The sequence below is a fragment of the Mytilus edulis genome, chromosome 1, assembly GCF_963676685.1.
Source record: "Mytilus edulis chromosome 1, xbMytEdul2.2, whole genome shotgun sequence".
In the NCBI taxonomy this organism is placed as follows: Eukaryota; Metazoa; Mollusca; class Bivalvia; order Mytilida; family Mytilidae; genus Mytilus; species Mytilus edulis.
In genome coordinates this window covers 5,512,783-5,537,682 of record NC_092344.1, presented here as the reverse complement: position 1 = coordinate 5,537,682, position 24,900 = coordinate 5,512,783, and the positions used below count along the sequence as shown (strand labels likewise).

General features: G+C 30.9%; 1 protein-coding gene across 2 annotated transcripts in view; it reads left to right on the top strand.

Annotated features, from left to right (window-relative positions):
• Window positions 1–24,900, top strand: part of LOC139510147 (mitogen-activated protein kinase kinase kinase 1-like) — a 30,877-nt gene that overhangs the window by 1,738 nt on the left and 4,239 nt on the right. Inside the window, exons 2-17 of one of the 2 annotated variants that reach the window (XM_071296470.1) lie at window positions 345–407; window positions 2,452–2,569; window positions 5,020–5,052; window positions 5,992–6,123; window positions 6,514–6,672; window positions 7,745–7,861; window positions 9,262–9,398; window positions 9,718–9,839; window positions 11,131–11,218; window positions 13,479–13,632; window positions 14,183–14,425; window positions 15,868–15,989; window positions 17,484–17,575; window positions 19,812–21,404; window positions 23,950–24,122; window positions 24,597–24,758. In XM_071296470.1, coding sequence (XP_071152571.1) covers window positions 345–407; window positions 2,452–2,569; window positions 5,020–5,052; window positions 5,992–6,123; window positions 6,514–6,672; window positions 7,745–7,861; window positions 9,262–9,398; window positions 9,718–9,839; window positions 11,131–11,218; window positions 13,479–13,632; window positions 14,183–14,425; window positions 15,868–15,989; window positions 17,484–17,575; window positions 19,812–21,404; window positions 23,950–24,122; window positions 24,597–24,758 — 3,508 coding nt within the window. The remainder of the gene's footprint in view (window positions 1–344; window positions 408–2,451; window positions 2,570–5,019; window positions 5,053–5,991; window positions 6,124–6,513; window positions 6,673–7,744; window positions 7,862–9,261; window positions 9,399–9,717; window positions 9,840–11,130; window positions 11,219–13,478; window positions 13,633–14,182; window positions 14,426–15,867; window positions 15,990–17,483; window positions 17,576–19,811; window positions 21,405–23,949; window positions 24,123–24,596; window positions 24,759–24,900) is intronic. The other variant, XM_071296481.1, reaches the window with a different exon arrangement.

Sequence of the window (24,900 nt, the reverse complement as noted above, 5' to 3'; positions counted from 1 at the left end):
TCACGAAAAATAAAATTAATGGATTTTTTTTTTTATCATTCAATATACAATTGTATATAATATGAATAAGGTGCATAATGCATGTATATTATGCATATAATTGCAGATTTCAAGAAAGGAATGACGCAATTCTGTAGTTGAGGAAAATACAATTTTTAGCATATTTGAGTGTGACAATGTTGAATTGTTATAGAAAACAAAACAGGCCCCACATGCACCATGTTACAGAATTTACATCATTTTCCCAAAATCTTTTATATCCATTCCAAACCTTGGAATAGATCATCCTCTTGGCTGTCTTAGTATCTTTGATTTTTACTGACAGTTTTATTTGTTATGTCTAGATGTGAAAGCAATGAAGACCAGAGGATAGCTACAAACTTAAGTGTGACAGAGTCAGAAAACAAGTATAGCTTTGAGTGTTTATGTTGTAGCACCCCAATACTCCTTCAGTCATCATATAATTACTTCACCATTTAACACATTGATTTTATAGAGACATGAATGTTCTTTTGAGTTGTAGAAATACATACAGTACCTATATAGATATGGAATTGATTTTTGAATCACATTTATAATGCAATGAATTGTAAATATAGTTGGTAAATGGCCATCACTTTTTTGCACATGTCATTTATTTGTACTACCTCCCTGCATGTTCACGACATTGTATAAAATTCATGACTGTCATTTTCTTTTAAAACCATATAAGTAAGTGTCAACTATCCAGATACTGAATGAAACTCTGAATATATTCTTCTTAAGTTTTGAAATTTCCCATGGAGTCTCGCAGGGAAGTCAAAAGTTCATCTTTGGCAATGTTTGGAGAACCAATTTCCCAATTTTGTTTTATATGATTTAGTGTCCATAAGCAACCTGATACTTATATCCAAATAGTCTATTATTAATTGTAATCATTTAGATAATGATCATAAGAATATTTGAAAAAAAGTATTTTCAATTTTTCTGAGAAAAGAAAAAAAAACTATGTAAAATATTTACAATGACAAATTTCCCATTAAATAGTTCTGGAGGTTTGAAAAGTTGACAGCCACTTGTATGTGAAAGAAAGTCTGTCAATAAATTATATTATATCTTCACATTTTTGTTAAAACAATTATCTGGTTTTCAGATTCATGTCATTCAAAATTCAGATATAATTAGGTTCTTATTTATTTCCTGTTTAAAAGTTCAATTTTGTACAGACCCTCTTGTTTCAATGACTGGGTATCTAAGATATTCAAAAGGGTAAACGACTTTCATCTCTTCACTGTGTTTCATTTGTATAGATACAAATCTTAGAACAATACTTGAAAATGGTCTTTAACTAAATAGATATCCACCTTTAATTTCATATTGTTTATATTTATACATCATATTTTTGAGAACCAGAAGTCGGTTTCACAAAAAAAACTTACAACTTAGATTAGTCATAAGTCATGAACAATTCAGTATACTAACGACCATCTTAGTTGTAAGTTTTTTTGTGAGACTGACTCCAGATGATTGAATTAACAATGCTTCGGCAGTTTAACTTACAATTCCCATAAATACTAACACCATACATGTAAAATGCCTGTAGATAAACGTTGTGTAAATGGTTTTCTATACCTGTGAAGCTCGGGGAAAAAAAGGAGTAAAAAGCGAAAAATAGTATATATTTAACAAGCATTTTACCTCCTTCACTTATACTGTATTTTATAAAATATTTTGCAGGTATTATGCATGTATGAAACACAATATTATAATCAGCACTTTGCAAAGACTTACAAAGAGAAGTTTCTAAATATGAATGATTACAGCTAGTTGCCTATATAGTAAATAAAAATGTGCATAGTTCAATTATCTTCTGCAAAAGCTTATCTTACTACATAATTCAGTTTTCTCCCCACCCTTATTATTCTCACAACAATTCAGTATGTTAGACATAGATAAAGGAACAAGATTATTCCTTTCAAATTATTATTTGTTAAATATAGATATGTGGCTATCAATAGATACTAAATAGTTACCACTCCATGAAATATGGCTTGACTCTAATTATGAGGGGCACACCTACAATACTTTTGGGGAGAAAACTTTTATGTATATACATGTGCTTCCTGTACTGGTGTAAGTTAACCAGAAATAAATGAAACAGTATATTTTATATACCAGGTATATGCATGCTTTTTGTCCATAATTAATTTAATTGGAGCATGCAATAAATCATCCATATGCATTCATTCATTAATTATATGCATGTTCAATATTTTATCATTTAAACTATTTTCTTTTTATATATATGTGTGACAGTAATGAATTTTGTTATTTGATTTAATTTTCATTATGAGCATTCATCTTTATTATTATATACATTTACTTGTATTAATTAGCATCATTTGTTGTTAGTTGTAATATTTGATATGCAATTCAATAAAAATTTAAATCTTGCATGTATACTTTTTTCAGAGCTATTAAGGACAGTAGGAAGATACATAATGAAGATTCTAAACTGAATGAAAAACCAAAACGAGTTCCCTCATGGAAAAGACATTTGATAGAAAAGAAAAAGAACAAAAGTGGAAGGGTATATTTTGCTTTACTTCATTTGAGACTTATTCATAAGAAATCATTATAAACTTAATAATTTTACTAGTTTTATTTCTAAATAATGCTAAACAGGTAAATGCTACTGTGGTAACATTTCATCATCATATAAAATCCCTTGTTTATGGTTTTTTGTCATATTTCAGGAGTTTTTGATGGAATCAATCTGGTCTACCAGCCAGTTCAATGTTCCCTATTCCCTTGAATTTGTTTGCTCAGAAGTTCTGTTTCTGTAATCATAACGACCAAACTAATACATATTAGTTTTGGGGTAGGAATATCTTTTATCCTTAGGTGCTAAACACACCTTTATTTTCTAAAGTTAGGATAACATTAGCCTTTTGTATCACCATATTTAAACTAGTGTCAAACAGTGTACAATGTTTATTATTAAGATATTTTTACCAAATTATTACAATTAATATATTCATATGGATTCACATCCTTGTACTATACAATAACAGAAAAATATGTCCTGAAGTAAATGGTGGATTCCTACTAATCCCAATACTTTTTCATATGCAAAGTTATGTTTGAAACTGTCTATATTATTGCTGCATTCATTATCATCTATGCTGTGTACCCACTGCTGCCACCAATTGCAGCACCATCTTTATCAACCATTATAACATGTAGAAAAATATTTGTTTACGATTTATCATCAAGTTGATGTTAACTATTTAGCAGTTCAATCAAATATATAGGTTTAAAAACAAGAAAATGTAACACAAACAGATTTTGTTATTAGAAAATATAATATACATGAAATGTGACTGTTGGTTGTTGACATTTAAGTATGTATACAGTGCTGCTTCCCACACGTTCACAACTATGTGTTGTGAATATGTCATTTTGAGGAGAGAAAAAGAGAGGATCTTATTAAGCATCATTTATTATATTGTGTGAACAACAGTTCAGCAGAGGAAACAAGATGTTGAAATCATAAAATGGTACTGTAACATGTATTTGATTACACTTTATTTATGGAAAGTGCCAACAATTTATTTGTTTTCTCTAATTTTTGTGCTATTTTCCCATTTCTTGATCAATGTGCAAAAAATATTTCTCCTCACTAGTAAAATATTTGTTCTCGGCAAGTGATTAGTTGAAATTTGATTATGACGTCAAAATGTTTTGTTTTCTTCTTAATTTTCCTATTGTGACGTCATGAAAAAAGGGGATCATGTCTGATGACGTCGCATATAAAGAACACAAGTTTATGAAAATCTTTGAAAAAGAAGGATAAAAATCATCAGGGAAACAGATTCCAACACTGTAACTTGTGTATTACAATATTTCTCCACTCTCAACAGTTAATTTTAAATATTTAAAAAGCTCAGCAAGCCTCGCACTTTAAATGATAAAATTTAACTGGCTCGAGAGGAGAAATATCGGAAAACACTAGTTGCAGTGTAGGAATCTATATGTCTGCAGTTGGTAATCTCATTTTAAACATAATTTTTTTTTTAATCATACTTTTGAAAATCATAATTCCTGAGATGTAGCTATAGTTAAGTGGATTAAATGAGTTGTTTAACCTAAATATATGTGATTAAGACTCAACAAGTAACATTTTTTCAAGCAGTACTTAAATTATCGAAAACTCTAAAATAAAAAATAAATGTACATTATACATACTATTCGTCTGGAACAAATGTGAAAGATCCTTCAGTCATAAAGCTAGAAAGACATGCTACTCAGCTTCTTATTATCCTCCTATCATAATTTCGTGCTACATGTAGTTGTGGGTGTTACAGCTTGTTATGACTACAGATATTACAGAATATCTTTCAATGTTGCACAGTATACCACAGTTGCAATGGTCTGACAGTTGTTTTGGACTGCATACTGTATTCCTTGCATATGACTGTATTACCAAAGACATTCTTGGACCCTGTAATCATTTTGTAATATGTTGGACATAAGGCCCTTACTGGTTTCATGTTTTAAAAATACATTTTGCATCAGGTCAAAAATTTCCTTTCTGAAGAAGTGGTTTTAAAAAAACAAATTAATTTTGATCCGGAATCTTTATCTTAACTTGAATGCTGTTAACATATAAGTAGTTGTAACATATATTATTGTATAGCAATATAATATTTCCCACAGAAAGTAACCAAAAGTTAGCGTGCAATAAATCTTCAAAATTCATGACGTCATCAACGATCAAATCTTAGTTTAAACCAGTTTTTACTTGTAAATATTATATTGCTATACAATAAAAGGGTTATTGCATGAATATTGGGGAATATTGTCCCTCGTAGAACATATATTGCACTCGCAAGCTCGTGCAATATAAAATTCTACTCGGGACAATATTCCCCAATATTCATGCAATAACCCTATATTCCTGTTTTAAAAAACTTAAAAGAAAATTTTCATATGATTTGTTTGGCTTTTGTGTACTAATTGTTCCTCTTTATTTTCTAGCTTGTAAGAAATGGAAGTGGAGCAGGATCTCAGGTACATATTGTTTTAAATTTAGTTGCATGGCTTGGTTTTATAAGGTTGTCACTGGCTTCAACAGTACAAATATATTTAAAGCCTTTCTTAACCCTATAAAACTGAGTTCCATGTAGAAGTTGTATAGCTTTAACCTTTTTCTTGTCAAATAATTTTTATAAGAAAACTGAAAACAAAATAGTGTCCAGGGTCTTGTGTTGTATACAGAATTTTGATTGAAGCACATTACATCATCATCATTGAAAGCAAAATTATTTACTGGTACTCGTAATAAAAAATAGTGTAACAATTTATTACTCTTGTTTTAAACAAAACCCATACAGTGTCAAGTAAGCTGTTAAAGACCAAAACATGACAAACGTGAATTTATTAAAATGAAAAATTTACTTTTGAATACTTAATTCAGTTAAAAAAGAGGTAATGTCATTTCATGTGTCCAATTTTATTCAAATTTTGGAATGAATTGTAAGATTTGTAAAAGACTAAAAAGAAACCCATGGAAAGGTTTCATCACCCATGAAGCACAGAGTATAATGCTCCACCCACTTCAACTGTCCAAGAAAAATAGCTCAAAGCTGGTCTTGAGAATAAAGTTTTTATCTATCAAGAAAAAGATCATTTTTAGTCTACTGTGCTATTTTGTATGACATAAGCTTTCTATTCTGCCTTTTGTAATATATCATTTGAATAATGAATATAAAAAAGAGGAGATGTGAGATGATTTAACGGGACAGCAAGCCATAAAGGGCCCCAAAAATGACTTGTGTAAAACCATTCAATTGGAAATCCAACGGTCTAATTTATATAAAAACAAGATTCTTTAATTTTTTGCTTAAAAGTCATCATAAAAGTTATCATAGAAGTGTCCGACAACTTTGTGTGTTTTTTTTATTTTGCACATAATTATTTTCGAAGTTTGTATTTGATCTTATTTTACAGGATGGTGGTGGAGTAATGAGAAAGAAGTCATTCAACAGAAATGTGGATTCTACCTTTAAACAACAAGTTGTTAATAGTAATAATCTATCACAGAGTAACTCTTTCAGAAGACGAATTTCTCCTTCTAATTCAGTAAGTTGTCTTAAACTTAGTATTATATACACCAAATAATGAAATAGTACCTTGAATCCAAATATTGTTTTAATGAATTGGATGTAAAAAATTTTGAAAATCAGCTTAATATAAACATTTTTAAAAATCATTATATTTACACGTAAGAAGACACCATTTTGAATTTGATGAGTTTGATGGTAGTTGTATATGTACCCAAGTTGAAAGAGTTGAAATTTACAAAATAAATCAACAGTTTGGACCTTTTTTGATGATAAAAATCCTTGATCATTGAAGAACACAAGATAAAAACAAGCAAACAATGCAAACGATCATATGGAAATAAAGTTTTATTTACATCTGCTTTTGGACATCATTGTTAACTTTTTGTTATTTGTCTTTTTTTCTCAGTTTAACAAACAAAGCCAAGGTTCAAGTTTGTTGACCAAAAATAGGATAGAGAAGGTACAGAGAGCTAGGTTATATTTACTTCAGCAGAATGGACCAAACTCATTTCTCATTGGTGGAGATTCACCTGACCATAAATTCAGGGTTATCATTGGTCCACAGGTAGTTACTTAGTGAGAAAGTATATTCATTTGCTTATTCTTTGATAACAGAAATTAAATGATTACTTACTTGACAATACTTAATTTACTACACATTCAGAATGTTATTTTCTGATATGAAAAATCATACCAATATAATTTGATTTTGTTTAAAATTAGCAGAACCATTCAGTTAGGAAAAACATAAATTACTGATACTATATAGTTTGCAAGTATAATTTTCATTGGCTGAAACTCTTTAGCAAAAGTATGCATTCATTTTAAAGTCATAAGAAACCTCAAATTAAAAAAAAAAAGAGGGAAATTTTTTTTTATAACTAAATGGATGGTTTTCACTCTTCACATATACTTTTTTCTGAGGAAAATTCTCTAATTTTTCCACATTTAGAAGAAGTTTACTTATATTTAATTGCATGCTTCCAGGAAGCAATTCACCAACATATGTTCCGTATGCATAGTGACCTGAGCGTGACCCTCCTCTTAAAAATCCGGTGATCGCAATACGCATGGATCTGTCATTAAAATAAACAATTATCTGATTATACATGTTAAACACGTGCTCAATACCCATGCTTTTTGTTATTTGTTTACTATAAGGTGGCAATCGGTAAACTTCTGCTCCATAACACAGCATTTAATGAGCAGCCATATTTGTTAAATCATAACAGACAGAGAGAAAAAAATAAATTGACAATTGTACGATATATTTGAGTAAAAAATGATTAAATCGTGCACAGAGGACTAAGTTTACGATATATACATGTATTGGTTCAAGAATTAGATAAACATTATTTTTCACCACTCACTGGTTTCATATGACTTTAACCAAAGTTGCATTTATGAATTTGCCAGATTTTCTTTTCTTTCTGATTATGTTTTGTTCTCCATGATTTGATTAATTTATGGACATTTTTTAATGTGCTTGACCCATCAATTACTGTAACAATTTTAAAGATCCATATTAAACAAAGTGAAAACTAGGTACGAAATGAGATATTAGCAATTATTTATTATATCACATGTCTAAAATTATAATTTTATTGACATATGATACAAATATATTATCTTTTCAGACGTGTAGCTGTGGAAAAGGCCCACATTGTGTTCATGTTTTGTTTGTCATGTTGAGAGTATTCAAAGTACAAGAAGGTGACCCTTGCTTATGGAGCAGAACTCTGAAAAATTATGAGGTAAGATTATAATACAAAATTTTATCGTATTAAAATATACCAGCTATAATTGAACTCCTCCTGCCATATTACTGCAGTAATATTTATATTGAACTTCTCCTGCCACATTACTGCAGTAATATTTATATTGAACTTCTCCTGCCACAGTACTGCAGTAATATTTATATTGAACTTCTCCTGCCACATTACTGCAGTAATATTTATATTGAACTTCTCCTGCCACAGTACTGCAGTAACATTTATATTGAACTTCTCCTGCCACATTACTGCAGTAATATTTATATTGAACTCCTCCTGCCACATTACTGCAGTAATATTTATATTGAACTCCTCCTGCCACATTACTGCAGTAACATTTATATTGAACTTCTCCTGCCACAGTACTGCAGTAATATTTATATTGAACTCCTCCTGCCACATTACTGCAGTAATATTTATATTGAACTTCTCCTGCCACAGTACTGCAGTAATATTTATATTGAACTTCTCCTGCCACATTACTGCAGTAATATTTATATTGAACTTCTCCTGCCACAGTACTGCAGTAACATTTATATTGAACTTCTCCTGCCACATTACTGCAGTAATATTTATATTGAACTCCTCCTGCCACATTACTGCAGTAATATTTATATTGAACTCCTCCTGCCATATTACTGCAGTAATATTTATAGTGAACTTCTCGTACCACATGACTGCAGTAACATTTATATTTTACATAGAAAGAAAGATCTTTTTAAATTAGAATCAAGGAATTGTTTGATATATATTAGTGAGACAGCAACCCAATGACAACAGAACATTTTCACTAACAACTTCACTAAATAGTTGACAGCCTCTAACAATAAAAAACAATACACCATTTTAATTCTGTGTTTTCCCTTAGGTACCATTAGTTGTCATGTTGTTACAAAAGTTGACAAAGCTATATATATATCCTACATTCTGTCATTGTCAACAGGTATTTTCAGTCAGTGGTTGAAGTTTAATTTACATTAATAATTTTTTCAGACCTTCATGAAATTAAGGAAAGAAGCAAAAGATCACAACTAGAAGCTAAAAATATGTATTATAAAGTTGAACAAAATATACAAGACTGTGATTGCCTGCAAAAATATGGAACACATGTACATGCCATGGAAAACAAAATCAACCACATTTGTACAGATGAAATGTTATGCTTTAAAAATGGAAAGCATAGTAATTGGAATTTATGTTTATGCCTACATACAAAACTATCTGTATAAAAATGTACAATGAAATATTATTTGTCAGGTAAAAATATAAATGTAAATGGCCATATGTTTATATCATGCATGACACTCTTAATTTAAAAAATATGTACAGACTTTAAAACTAAGCTATTTAATTTCCAAATGTTTGGTTTTTTTTACTTCTAGGTGGAAAGTTTGTTCAGAATTTATCAAAATAAAGTATCACTTAGAATTTCTAAGAAGAGAAAGGAAAAAGAAAATAAGAAGGGATCATCTTCAGAGTCTGTATCACCTGAGGTCACACCAACGCAGTCAGAGATTGGGTAAGTTACACTAGCACAATGATATACATCTACAAGACCCAAGATCTAAATGGCTTTTAATGATTTATTTGGTGTATTACTTGGGATTATTTCATTCTTTTTCAAAAGTAAAATTTTAACAAATATACAAAGAACTCTTTTCAATTTTTTATAGATAATGTTGTCAGCCTTTTCAAATATGAAGAAATGAAAAAATAATCATGTATATTAACTCTTTTGTAAAAGTGACACACATTTTAAGATGTTTTTTGTCTGCTTCTTGTATTTTGATTATATAAGTGAAATCACCAATTGATATGACTTGAACTTGTTATTACAGTAGTGTGAAGGAAGAAGAAGATACATGTCCAATATGTCTTCTGGAAATGTTAGAGGGAGAAAGTCTTCTCAAATGTGAGAATGGCTGTCAGAATAGACTTCATCATCATTGTATAGCTGTGTGTAAGTACTCTTTCTAAATTCATCAATAGTCACCTATTTTTTGTCTCGCCTTGACGGAGTCAAAAAGCTAGGTATGCTAATTCCGATGGCAGCGTCAACAATGTATTAGTTTGTGATTAGCTCTAGTTTATGGCGAACCACAAGTGGTAGGTCAATCATATTTGGTATGCAGTTTTATAAGCATTGTCACATTTCATTTCCATGGAGATTATTTGGCCCTGCCCCCTCAGTTATGGTCTAGTGACTTCAAAACTTTTGCTTACTTTACATGTATTAGTTTGTGATTAGGTCAGTTTATGGGGAACCACAAGTGGTAGGTCAATGATATTTGGTATGCAGTTGTGTAATCATCAGCACATCTCAATTCCATGGAGATAATTTAGCTCCGCCCCCTTAGTCGTGGTCTATTGATTTTGATTTTTTTTCTGAATTATCATATATTAGTTTGTGATTAAAATTTGCTTATGTTAAGTCAATGATATTTGGTATGCCAAATTATTGGCATTTGCAAGCATCGTTTCCATGGAGATTAAATAGCCTCACCCCTCTTATTGACTTTGAAACTTTTTTATAGTTTACTAGTTAATGTTTGTATTTAGATTTGGGAACCACTTAAAATAAGTCAATGGTCATGATGGTATTTGGTATGCACTTGTATAAGCATTGGCACATCTTATTTACATGGAGATTGTTTAGCCATGTAACTCAGTTATGGTTCATTGACTTTGAATATTTGCATAACTTGTGTAAGATGTTAAAGTATTGCTATTTTGATTTCAACATTTGCATAATAAACATTACAAAAAGGCGAGACATATCTCAGTTTATTTAAGCTGGTGGTTATTTCCCTTTGAGCATTGGATTATGTCATTGTATACAACAGAAGTCTACGAACAACACAGAAATTATTATTTGACCCTGCACCTTCAGTCATTGTGTTTTGACTTTGACTATATTTTGCAAAGTTTTCATGTTTAATTATTGAAATTTTAATTTCAAAATTTCAAATAACATACAAAAGAGCCATATCTTTGTCAACAACTTATCAAAATGTTGGCACTTTTTCACCAAAAAAATCATCTCTTTCGGGTTGATGGATTTCTGATAATTTGGTTTGCATTATTTCTACGCAGATTGTTTTTCTATATTGAGGCTTTTAAATTAAACACATTTTCTGGAGAGAAATTTACTTCCAAATTTTCAACTTTTGATCAGAGTATAAAGGGTGAAGGAACTTGTGATCTTTTATGAAATTGTTTCTATTATAAGAATTTGAACAATTATTTTGTAGGGTTTGAGCTGTGTCGGAGACAGAATGACCCATTAATTTGTCCATTGTGCAGAGCAAAGTGGAAAACAAACACATTCGAAGTTAAAAGGTAATGAAAGAATTCAATGATGCAAAATTAAAATAGAAACAACCTAGTAATTATTCAACCAGATGAATAACTTTATCATAAGACAGCTTTTTCTCTTCTCTGACTTTTGAATGATAAAAATAGAAAAGAGGGACAGTAACAGTCTACATAGTAAGTTTTTTTCTTGAAACTTTTATATATTGATTCGGTGTCTTCTCATTTATCCAACTTTTAAAAATAAGGTAATCTCATTTAGCCAACTTTTTATTTTTGTTAATTATTGGGTTGTTTGTTTAGTAATAATAAGGTGTCTTTCTAAAATTTGACAGTAAATTTGTTCCTGTATGTTTTTATATTATTCAAGAAATATATATAACATAGGCGATAGTGAACTTGTTACATTTTATTTTTGAATAAAATTTGGTATATTTCAAATAATAAATAAATGTTTCATAAATTTATACAGAAGAAACCCACAAATCAGTAATATTTGTTCATTTGAGGTTTTGCGTTAATTTGCATTTATACTAGTAACATGTATAATTGGTATAGCATTTTTACTTCCCAATCTGGATAGCCTTTGGTAGTATCATATTGTTTCAATATCCATTAGTTAGTAACTTAGTCACATCATCGGACCTACATTTTGCCATCAAGTTCAAGCACCATATTTATTCATGTACCAAAAACCACCTATCGGAACTAAACAGTGACATGATTGCTTTAATTTAGCACTGTTGTACAATAAAGTCAATTTTCCATATTCAATCATGTATTCCACATTAAAGCCTACAATATTTAAAACGAACGAACTTTATACTTCAGTGTTTTTTTGTCTTGTATCATGTGCTGCTCAGAGAAACCAATAGAGAGATATTTATTAGTCTGGCTTCTTCATAATTTGATGCTAAATTGTTGAAACCCAGGAGCTTCTGAGCTTTCCCATGGACTCTCTACCAGGGCAACCGTAATTACGCCTTTCGTTCATAAAACCCTAGCCTAGGACTATTGAAATGTTTAGTAACCCCTTATACCGTTTGATTTGGAATTTCTCTTATTGGTCTTCTGCTGTTAAGATCCATCCATTCATTTTAACATACCATAGACAATTAATGGAGAGAGTTTGGCATAAAAAATGTAAAACCCTGACACTTTCACTATAAAATATACATGCTCCAAATCAGGAACCGTTACATTAGTGCATTACATATTTATTTTATGTTTTTTGGCAAAAATAAGGTCCAAAAAAATTTCATTCTCCACCCCCTCTTTCAAATATCCTGGAAACGCTCCTAAACATACACTGACAACAGACTGACCCAACTTAAGGATAGATTACAGCAAGGATAGACCATCTACTTAAACTAGGATGAAGATCTACTGAACATTCCTTTAGTGTGTGCTATGGTTATTTCTGTGCTACGCGTTTTTAATCATTGTGCTTGCATTGCTTTTGTTTTTTTTTATATATATATATAAAAATATATGTATTATATGTTGTGTGAGTTTTGTTCTGGTAAGTCTTTGTGTACTTAATTATATATATATATAAACGTATTCAACTTATATTTTGTCTTATTTGAATCATTTAGTCAGAAGAACAGAAAAAAATGAACGAAGAGGATCTATTGTACAAAAAAAAAGGCTCAATCTCATTGACAAATCTCTTCATGAATAAAAATGCAACTGATATTTTTTATCCAATTCATGTTTTAACTAACGGTTAAAAAACTTAAAAATACTTTCAAATGATTTACAATTCATTAACTAAATGTTAGTTGCACATTTTAACATGCTATATGCTAAATGATACTACAGAAAATTTAATCCAGGTATAATTTTCAGTCTTATTTTTCACCTGTCATTCAACCCAAACTCTAATTGAAAAACCCTTTGTTCTTGAATATCTTTGATCTCATCTATCCAACTTTTTTTTTTACCTTTACTACCTAGGATTTTAAAAAGTTGGATAAATGAGAATGAACCATTGATTCTTTTATGTAAGATTGATGAAAAATAAATGTGGTGCTTGAGGAGTGAATTTAAAGGAAAAAACACTGAGAAGATACCCTTATAATAGGCAATTAGAAAATAGAAATAAAAATCAAGATCACCTGAATTGTTTAAATGCTGCAAAACAATATAGTGTGTTCACTGTATTGCTTATTAGAATTATCTCCCCCTACATGTAACAGTTAATGCCCTTATCATACCTGCTCATTAAAATTGTCACATGGCATTTACATGTTTTCTGTATTTTAATTTTTAAATTCTATCACAGTCATGAAGAACCTGTATCAAGAGAGCCACCAGGGGCCCCTCCTAATACAAGAGCTCCATCACCTCAGCCACAGGCGTCTGCAGCAGAGACTCGTCTTCCATATGCTGATCCAGTACCTTCAGAATTTAAAGAAATGGCTTCACCCTGGATAGAGGTTTGTTTCTAGAAATAATATGAAAACAATTTACCTCATTGTCAAATTTACTTTATTAATTATATTGAATGACATGCATATACATGGATTAATGTTCATATTTTATTGTTTAATGGTGCAATTGTTTAGATGCCAGCAGATGCAATAACATTTTGCAACCTTAATTTGTCAAACTAGATTAAAATAACTCAAAAGAAAACTAAACAACAATGTCCTTTGAATTGGAACATTAACTTTGTTGTAGGCATTGAGAACTACTGTGATTCATTTATTTTTTAGTTGGCACCAAATTTCATGGACTGCTGTAAACTTTCATGTTCATTGATATTTAATTTCATAGTTTTACCGAGGTCTGCATAAAAGCCTTAAGGAAACTTGTAATTCGTTGAACATTTTATTTCGGGGTTCATCTTTACCCACGATATCCACAAAAATTGGTATCCAACGAATAATAATGAATCCACAGTATTGAAAAAAAGATTAACAGTCATTAGTCTTCTTACGGTTATATTCATAGATAATTGAGCATAACTTTGATTTTTTTCCCCAGGTGTTTGGTGAGGATTTGGTGTCCTGTTTTTTCACAAAGAATTGGTCGATAAGAGAATCAGCATTAAATCACTTAAGTAAAGAGGTACAGGCAGTGTTAATGAGAGGGATGGGTGAAGGCAGATCAGGTGTACTGGTATCTCCAGAACGACAGACAGCAACCCATACTACATTAGAATGTTGTTGTCAGATTCTGGCCTTTATGAGCAATGATCCTGTGTACAGAGTTTATGTAGCTTCATTGGTAAGTATCTATAAATCCTTTTAAGTACTCTTATGAAATTAGTTTAAATTTTTGTTTTCTTTTGCTGCCAAATTATTTGCTAGTGTTAGTAAGTAAAATATATACAGCACAGGACAATCCATGGGACTTTAAGTTAACTAATATTTATACCCCCGCCTTAAAAAAGGGGGGGTATACTGTTTTACCTCTGTCTGTCCGTCCGTCAGTCCGTCCATCAGTCCGTCCATCAGTCCGTCAGTCCGTCAGTCCGTCCGTCAGTCAGTCCGTCCCATGAAACTTTCGTCACATTTTTCTCAGGAACTACACATCCACCCTTTCTGTAATTTGGTATCAACATTTATATATGTCAGCCATACCGTGTGATGCGTTTTCAGATTCATCACTTGACAACTTCCTGTTTACCGAACACTTGTCTGATTTTACACATGATAGCCAAGTTGAAAATTTTCGTCACATTTTTCTCAGGAACTACAATACAAGGATTTCTGAAATTTGGTTTCAGGATTTCGTCACATTTTTCTCAGGAACTACAATACAAGGATTTCTGAAATTTGGTTTCAGGATTTATATAAGTCAGCTATACCGTGTGATGTGTTTTCAGATTCATCACTCGACAACTTCCTGTTTACCGAACACTTGTATGATTTTACACATGATAGCCAAGTTGAAAATTTTCGTCACATTTTTCTCAGGAACTACAATACAAGGATTTCTGAAATTTGGTTTCAGGATTTATATAAGTCAGCTATACCGTGTGATGCGTTTTCAGATTCATCACTCGACTACTTCCTGTTTACCGAACACTTGTATGATTTTACACATGATAGCCAAGTTGAAAATTTTCGTCACATTTTTCTCAGGAACTACAATACAAGGATTTCTGAAATTTGGTTTCAGGATTTATATAAGTCAGCTATACCGTGTGATGCGTTTTCAGATTCATCACTCGACAACTTCCTGTTTACCTAACACTTGCATATTTTTACACTATTAATATTATCCACTTGCGGCAGGGGTATCATCAGTGAGCAGTAGCTCGCAGTTTCACTTGTTTAGTAAGCAATTATAATCACTGATACCAAAAAAAAACGGGTGCACATGTCAACCAATCAGGATTAGCTATATTCTTAATTCTGAATACCATGTTATGCTCATAAAATGGCGGCGCCCATAAAATCTAAAGATTGATTGTAACCTTTTATCCCTATGAGTTAATAACTATGCAACTGGAATGATTTCATTTAGTAATCAAATACAATACAGGTAGTAATAGTCACTGTCTGTCCAACAGTACTAAAAAACTGGCGCCTTCTCATTCACCCCCTCCGTCACTGTACTAAAATGTATTTTGAAATTACTATACAGTTTAAACAATTTGTTATGAATAAAGGATGAAGGAAAAATGATAGATATTCTTTAACACTTGAATTATCTTGTTTCAGAGAACTTTGAGAACAATATTGTCATACACACCTTGCAGAGAGCAGCACCAGAAATTAAGATTAGAAAGATTACTGAAGTCTATAGTTGATGCTGTGGCTATCAAATGCACAGATGGAAACAGGTTTGTTTTAGTTGTACAAAATTAATATGTATTATTCGGTCATGATTTCAGGGTTAACAAAAGAACAGTGTAATGAACAGAAATCCTAGTCATTAAATCAATGTAAGGTTTACAGTGTACAACTTTTTTTCAAATCCAAGATATATCGTGTAAAATATTTTTTTAATTGAGGTGGGTGAAAAAACTTATTTATTTACCAGATACCTGGAGATGTCAGGTTGTAATATAAACACTTATATATTTATATTAAAATAATTTGCATGCATAAAACCGTTAATATGGTTTTATGAATAAAAAGCATAAAAAAAAGTTCTGCCATAAACAAATAATTATTACTCTATTGAGAAAATTGATGTCATAAATAAATTTTGACCAATGAAGTATTAAATGAGATCTAACAACCTAAAACTTGGTTAAAAAAAATGAATCAGTAAAAGTATATATTGGCTAAGAATTAGAGAAGATACTTTACGAAGAGCAAAGAAAATCCTATTTCATCTTGAGAAACTGAACATGTTGAAAAAGTTGACATGTCTTGGACTTTCCCAATTTCAACATCAGTTGACTCAGCAAAGTTTTTATCCTATAAAGTTGACATTAAAGTCATAAGAAACCTCAAATTAAAAAAAATAATGCATATTTTTTTTTAATGGATAGTTTTCCTTATAAAACTTATGTACATATACTTTTTTCTGAAGAAAATTCTTTAATTTGTTCATGTTTAGAAGAAGTTTATTTTATTTTAATTGCTTTCTTCCAGGAAGCAATTCCCCTGACATATTTTCCGTATGCAAAGTGACCTTAGTGTGACCCATCTCGTAAAAATCCGGTGATCGCAATACGCATGGAAGTCCTTAAAGTAAACTATTATCTAAATTTACATGTTAAACACGTGCTCAATTTCCATGCTTTTTTGTTGATTTTTTGTTGATTGTTGACAAACAGGTGACAATCCTTAAACTTCGGCTTCAAAACACGAACTTTAATTACCTGCCATATTTTCACAACAACACTGACCGATTGAAAAAAAAATTGACGATTATACGAAATTTATGCCAAAAAATGATAAATTTGTGCACAGAAGACTAAATTTATGTATGATGTTTGTATGCATTGGTTCAAGAATTGGAAGAACATTATTTTTCACCGGTCACTTGTTTCTTATGACTTTAAAACAATAGAAATGGTGAAAATATCTTTTACCTCACAGTATGATTTTTTCCAATTAATAAGCACTTTTTGTGATAGAGAAAATTGATATTTGGTTTTAGATAACAAATATTTTTGTTCTTTTTCCAAAAAATGAAGGAAAATTATGAAAATGTACACATTTAGAAAAACAGATGTATTACCAGTATTTTAACCAGATGAAATAATATTTTTGATGAACTGATACTCTGAATGATATGTTAGATTTGTTTGTAATTTTGTATGTATAAACTTGAAGCATTATTTTTGTTGTGATTGTGTTGTCATTTCAAATATAATTTACAGGCGTACTAGTCAGTTATCTTTATCAACAATAGTAGAAATTGGAAAGGGACAAGAAGGAGAATTGGCTGTGGGTAAAGAAATACATAATTCTGGTATGTTTAAATTTCTTTTTTTTCTTTTTTATATTAATGCAAAACTCTTTTTTTTTGAAAGCCCTAATAAAACTTACAGGTGCCTTTTAAATAAGATTAGAAGTCAGACAGAGATAAAATTTCATGACCTATCTGTTTAAGATCAGATTGATTAAAAATAATTGGTGCCCTTCAAAACTTTGGTATTTCCTGAAGAAAATCAAATGTTACAACAAACTAGTTTTATGAGTGTTTTTGGTGGAAGAAGACTTCAAGTCTTCTGAAGACATATGGTGCCGACTTTACAACCGTTACAACCTCTGTATGCCGCATCCGTTTTTGTGCATTACAATTTCATAACAACTTCCGATTCCTGACACCGATTTTTACACATGATTAAGCATCTGAATCTTTTTATTTGTAAATTAGGATTGAAAAACAAATCACTATCGTAAATATGTACCCTTTTATTTATGTAAATTATTAGATTTCATCTCATCTATATGAACATTGTTTGTTTACTTGTAACCGGATGTTTTTAATGTAGATATTTGTAGTACGCATGCATAAATTTGGATTGGATCGACTTGCCCTGTTTACATGTTCGCCCTTGGTCTTTTCGTCCTGAGTTCTTTCGACCATATAGTATGTTCGCCCTGTGTTCATTCTTTTCACTCTTATCAAGGACGTTTTATAATACGTCCTTGCATTTATTAAAAAATATTAAAAATTGTTAAAAAAAATTCTAAAACACGATTTAGCGAAAATCATCTGTTCCTTATTTTGTTCCCAAGGTAAAACAAATGTGTTCAGCCAATCAAATTCGGTGTTTCTCATGATCAAATTAATAACCCAATCAAAAACGTTTTCTCTGAAGATTATTCTAACATGCTAGATTTTAAACTTTGTTGCTTCATCTTGTAAAATCGTGAATATGGCACTGCCGCAGGTGAATTTTCATCTGCAAAGAGGGTTCTTACACAGCTTAAGGATAAAAGCATGGCTGATTGACAAAGTTCAATGATGCAGTACTACCATAAAGATAATACTGATTAGTAGTTTTCACTAATTTATTGACATAATACGTTATTTTTGTATTCAATTATATAATTTAAAGCACAATGTCTTTTTTTCACGAAGACCAACAAACAGGTTGGGACCCCTCCCCTGCCCCCCTCCCCCCAAATCCCCTTATGAGTGGTGACCCTTAACTGAAGGACTGTCCCTAAAACAAGGGGTCATTTAACTGTTGAGAAAAAACAAAGAAAATTTTTAAGATTTTTATCTCAAAAGTGGGAAAATTCATTATATTTGGAACAACTTTTCTAAATGAGGGGTCAAATTAATAAAGAAGATATAAGTTTAGAAACATCACAAAATTCTTTTGACATGTTTTGACCATTTAATACTTGATAGATGCATAGTTCTTGGGGAAAGTTTCATCAACCAATTTGAATATAAAGGTGCTCATTTTTTACAGTGGGTTGTTATGTTCTTCCAATGAGGGTTATCCCTCATTTGGAGTGTTGTTCCCAACCTGTAAAAGGTCCATCTTTGTGCATAATTCAAAATTGGAAATTTCAACAAGCATCATATATTCTTACACAAGAAAATAAACCCTAGTCTGCTAGCTACATGTTCATCTTTTCTACTGATTTAATAACTAGAATCATGCAAACAGACTTAAGAAAAAGGCATGTAAGCTCATCATTCAAATATGACACTTTTTCTAGACAATCCAGTTCGTGCAAAATACTTCACTAAAAATTGTAACCTTTAAAATTGTTGTCGCGCACTAAAAAACCCCATGGGAACTTTCAAAAGTTGGCAGGTATGTAACAAGTCTTACTATTTTTATGCCCTTTTTATGGGCATTATGTTTTCTGGTCTGTCAGTCCGTCCTGCTTCAGGTTAAAGTTTATGGTCGAGGTAGTTTTTGATGAAGTTGAAATCCTTAGTACACATGTGTTCCTTATGATATGATCTTTCTAATTTTTCTGCCAAATTAAAGATTTTACCTAATTTTCACAGTCCACTGAACATAGAAAATGATTGTATGGATGGGAAATCCATGTACTTATGATACATTCTTGTTTGAAGGGAAAAAAAACAAGAAAAAAAATATGTCATAACGATAATGGAACAAAGCAGGCTGGTATCAGCTATTATTACAGTAGTTTATTTGAAAAATATTAAATTTTCAGACCTTCACATAAAGATTGACATGAAGTTCTGTAAGGATTTTATTCTGTTACAGGTGGACATGGATTACATGGTTTAGATTATATTATTAAGTGTATGACTGAAGATTACGATGGTGAATCGGTCGCCTGGCAATGGTTACTGGGAAGATTGTATGTACTGGAGAGGTTGTTTGAAGAATTTCACAATGAACTGCTACCGAGGAATCCACCAGATGGCAGATCGGCAGATGAAGAAGGTCCGTCCCCGTCCTCTAAGTCGAGAGATGTATATCATAAACCTTCCGTACAGGACAGACTGTTAGCCATTGCTAGATTTGCTATTAAAGGGGTTTCTAATTCTCACATGAGAATAAGTCGAATGTCTAGACGTGTGTTTCTACTTGTTTGTAGATTTTCTGCTCATATTGAAAGTATGATAGATGATTTAGAAGAAATGCTCACTGCTATTGACACAAATGTAGGTGCTAATATGAAAAAGCGTTTGTGGAGAATAGTTAATGATTTTCAATTGTCCGAAAAAATAGTTCAAGAATTACATCATGGTATTCGTAATAGTCAACATTCAGATGATTCACCCACCGTTACACCTGTGTCAACACCACGATGTAACTCTCCTGTAACACATTTAGATGATGAGGCCAGAATTACTCGACCATTACCAACTGCTCCACCAAACACACCTATTCATTCAAGAAGAAAACAAAAAACTAAACGAACACCAAGTTTAAAAGTAGAAGAAGAAGGGAAAGAAACAATTGATGGTGTATCAAATAAATTAAGTGAAGTGCTGAACAATGAAGTTACAGATACCGTCAACCCACCTGCTCAATCACCGGACAAAAATCCTCCACCTATTCCGCCGAGACCATCAAGCAGACGTGGTAGTTATGAGATATTAGAAACAGGACCTATTTTAACCCCACCTCCACCAATATCACGTATTAGTTCAAATGTTGTTCAAAATAATAACATATCACCAGGCTTGTTAGAAACTGATTTCCCTGCTACTCCAGAGGAAATTACAGAAGTTTCCACAAATAAAACAGCAGAAACAATTGAAAAAAGGGATATACCACATAAAAAAAAGTTGTTTTTGCCACTCAACACAAGTGATGATGTTTTTGAGACACCTAATCCCGAAGATTCTACATTTGTGAACCCACCATCTGAGAACAACTCTACAAGCAATGATTTAGACTTATCTGGTGACATATACAAAGTAAGATCTTCATCTAAAATAGATGATCAATCTCTACAAGGCAGCATAGAGGAACATTCCAAAAGTTTTAAAACAGAAACTGACAATACGACTGAAAGTGCAGCTAATTCTTCAGAATTTGTTCCTTTAGATTCTGTGGTTGGTCAAGATCTTACTGGATTAGACTATGCAGGAACCACAGAATTTCAGTATTCTATGTCATCAGATGAAAAGCTCTTATCGTCTGATGATTCATTGGATAGACGAAAGCGTCGTAGATCTCGCTTGGCATCTTCAGACTGTGGATTATCAAGTGATGAGTTACTGAACTTTGATTCACCGAGTAGTAAAGGCACACCTAATAGAGAAGACAGGAAAGTCTCGTTTAAATCAGAGGTTACGTCATGTGCATCGCCAAAACATTTCCCAGACAATGCTGTCCATAACGGTATGTATGTTCTCATTACTTATTTTTATTTATGCAATTTTTATGATGTTCATTTAAGGCCTTTTTGGCAATATTAACTGTAGAAAATAATTCTCATCTGTAATGATGCCAATGAATAAAATATCTATATAGGGATAGATGCAGGGTTTCGAGTAGAGAGGACATAATAGTAAAACTAAGGATGAAGGTATCCAATTGGAAAACAGGAGGGGAGCACTTGGAGCAGTATATGCCCATTGCAACCCAACTAAATTGCCACTACTATATATAAAATGTATTACAGTGAGTTGCTTATAGGTGTTACTGTAAAAGTTTACCTATAGCTCAACCTGTTTTTAAAATTGACAATACAATAGGGACATTTAAATTGACCAGTTGGTATTGTTAGATTTAAATCTACCTTGATGTTACCTGTAAAAAAAATTATTCACCTAACCCAAAGTTTCAGCATGCTTTTTTCCTGAACTTTTTCTTACCTAGGATTATTCTATTAAAAAATTGATAGGGAAGAAAATAGTTTTGGTTTTCATTGTTTTAAATCCCTGATATATATAATTTATCTATTTTTAACCTAAAATTCTAAATCAGTAAAAGATTAAATTAAATATGTATTACTATGTTTGAAAATAAAACTGTCTTTACACACTAAATGCTTCTTTAAAATTCTAACCCTTATATATAGTATTGTCCAGCTGCCAGTGAAACAAAAAATAGCTGTTCAGGTGTTTACAGTTTAAATTTTCAGATGGATATGTTGTTCATTTCTTCACATGTCCCTTCAAGATTCTCATTTTGGATTATTATTTGCAATGTTTGAAATCTTTTGGTGTCATTGTGCATACAATATTGGATTTATTTTATTTGAATTCACTTCTTAGATTTTTTATAGCAATTTTGCTTCTTAAAATGTGATGTGTTTTTTTCAAGATTTTATTGTCATGAAGGACATCAAGGAGGAAATAATTCATTCAAACTGTTTTGTGGGGCTTACATATGATGTTGTACATGTAAAATTCAAAAATAATTTTGGAGTATACCTTGCTGTGTTTTTTCTTTGAAATCTATTATAATATTAGTGGGACTTTTGTGCATAAAATGCTGTGTTCGCTCAAGGAAATTCAAATTTTCATACAATGGGATTTAGTTATGTTAAAGATTAAAAAATTTCAAAACTGGAATTCAAGTAGGAGATATAGTGTGAGTTCATCCAACATGTTTCTGTGGCTTTAAATGTGATTTTAAAAACATTCATTATTAATTTGGGATCTATTACAAACTTAAGATGATTTACCATTTAAATGGGATCTTGGAAATGAAATAAAATGTTGAATTATGCAGTGGATATAGTCTAATCTAGTGATAAAGTGAAAAATGAAAGTAAAATATTCTAAAATATTCCTAACGTGAGGAAATGTTTTAAGTGAATGTGAAATTGGAAATAGTCATTATAAAATTCTGGATCAAATATTGTTTGATTTGGAAATTTATAATAGGAAATGAAATAAAATGTTTACTGTGGATATAGAAAAATCAAGTGATGTATAGTAAAAATATAAATAAAATATTACAAAATATTTGTAAAGTGAGGATAACTATTTGGAATATAGTAATGGAAATGATAAAAAAAATTTACAGGATTCTGAATTATGTATAGATTCTGCACCTGTTAAATTAGGATGTATATCATGGGAAGTTAATCAGAATTTATACTATGGATTTAGAAAAAAATCTAGTGAAGTAGTGAAAAATGAATAAAATTGGGAATTATTTAAAAACTTTGGAATTCTGGATGAGATGTCAAATATTAGTGTAAAAAAATAAATGAAATTGTTTATTCAAATATGATTTTGATGTTTCATAAAGTGAGTGAAATATTACGACTGGATTATTTAGGGTATTAAACACTGCTAGTAGTGGCTATGCAAACATTAAGATGAAATGTAGTGCATTTTAGGCCATGCAATTTTAAATAAACTGCAAGAAAATAACATGTATGATATTGTCATTCTTGTTTGGCTTGATCACTCCTAATATTTTGAATGACAGTAAAATAACAAATCTCTCAATAGAATAATCCTAGGTAAGAAAAAGTTCAGGAAAAAAGCATGCTGAAACTTTGGGTTAGGTGAATACAATTTTTTACAGGTAGCATCAAGGTAGATTTAAATCTAACAATACCAACTGGTCAATTTAAATGTCCCTATTGTATTGTCAATTTTAAAAACAGGTTGAGCTATAGGTAAACTTTTACAGCAACACCTATAAGCAACTCACTGTAAAACTTTTATTTAGTAAACAATCAAAAACAGGAAATGTCTTGATCTGATTTGAATATCGAATATAGAAAATAATTTGAACAGCATATTCAGTGTAAGTTGTGTTCAAACTCAACTTTTTAAGCACAACAAAGTAATGATTTTATAAATTTGCAAATCAGTTAACATACCTGTGCATTCAAAAGGAATAATTTATGTGATTAAAGATTTTAAAAATCTAAAGACAAATTCAAACCGTTTTATTTGAGAGATTTTTTTCATTTGATCAGATAATGACAAGAATGGAGAATCATGTCTTTGTAAGGAGGAGATAGAGAAAGAAGAGGCTATAGCCTTAGCTAAAGCATTAGAAGTATCGGGTAAAGACCCACCTACTCCTAAAATACCAGGACTAACTCCAACAGAGAGAGAGTTAGTGATAACCATTAGAATACAACCCGATGTAAGTATTGTAATACTAGAAAATTGTAAACCATTAGAATACAATTATGTATAAGTTTTGTAATACTGGAGAGTTTACAATAAAAGCCATGGTTTCATAGACACAGATAAAAGAAAGCATGTCCAAAATATTTGAAAATATTTGCAACTGCAATATAAAAATTTACTTTTGAAAGATATACTATAGTACAAATCATTCTAAAGTGTTACTTTAAAAAAATAATTTTGGTTATGTTTTAATCAAATTCACATGACTTGATTTCATAAAACTTTATGACACCACATGACCTGTACCAATATAAAATGTTCAGGCTTCATACTGTTATACTATATTGTGTAACAGACTTTTTGTTCCTTGAATGTTCTACCTTCAAAATATGATATCTATAAATTGTATGAAATTTTTTCATTTACTTCAAAATAGAGTCAACGACATTGAGTGAGTAATAAATGATAGTACGTCTTGTTGTTGTAGGATTACAAAAGTCGAGACAATAACAATGATAATGACAATGCACCAAAGTTTTACTATGAGGATGTCCACTGGAAGAAAGGACCATTACTGGGCACTGGAGCATACAGCACCTGTTACCAATCCAGAGATGTTAAAACGGGAGTTATTATGGCTGTTAAACAAGTAAGTAAAACAAAATTGGGGTCACAATGGCTGTATAATAGGTAGATAGAACAAAAGTTGGTTGACCTTAAAGATACTTGGCAATATACAAATATACTGATAGATAAAATAATATTCTTTTTAAAAGACGTAGGTTTTGTAC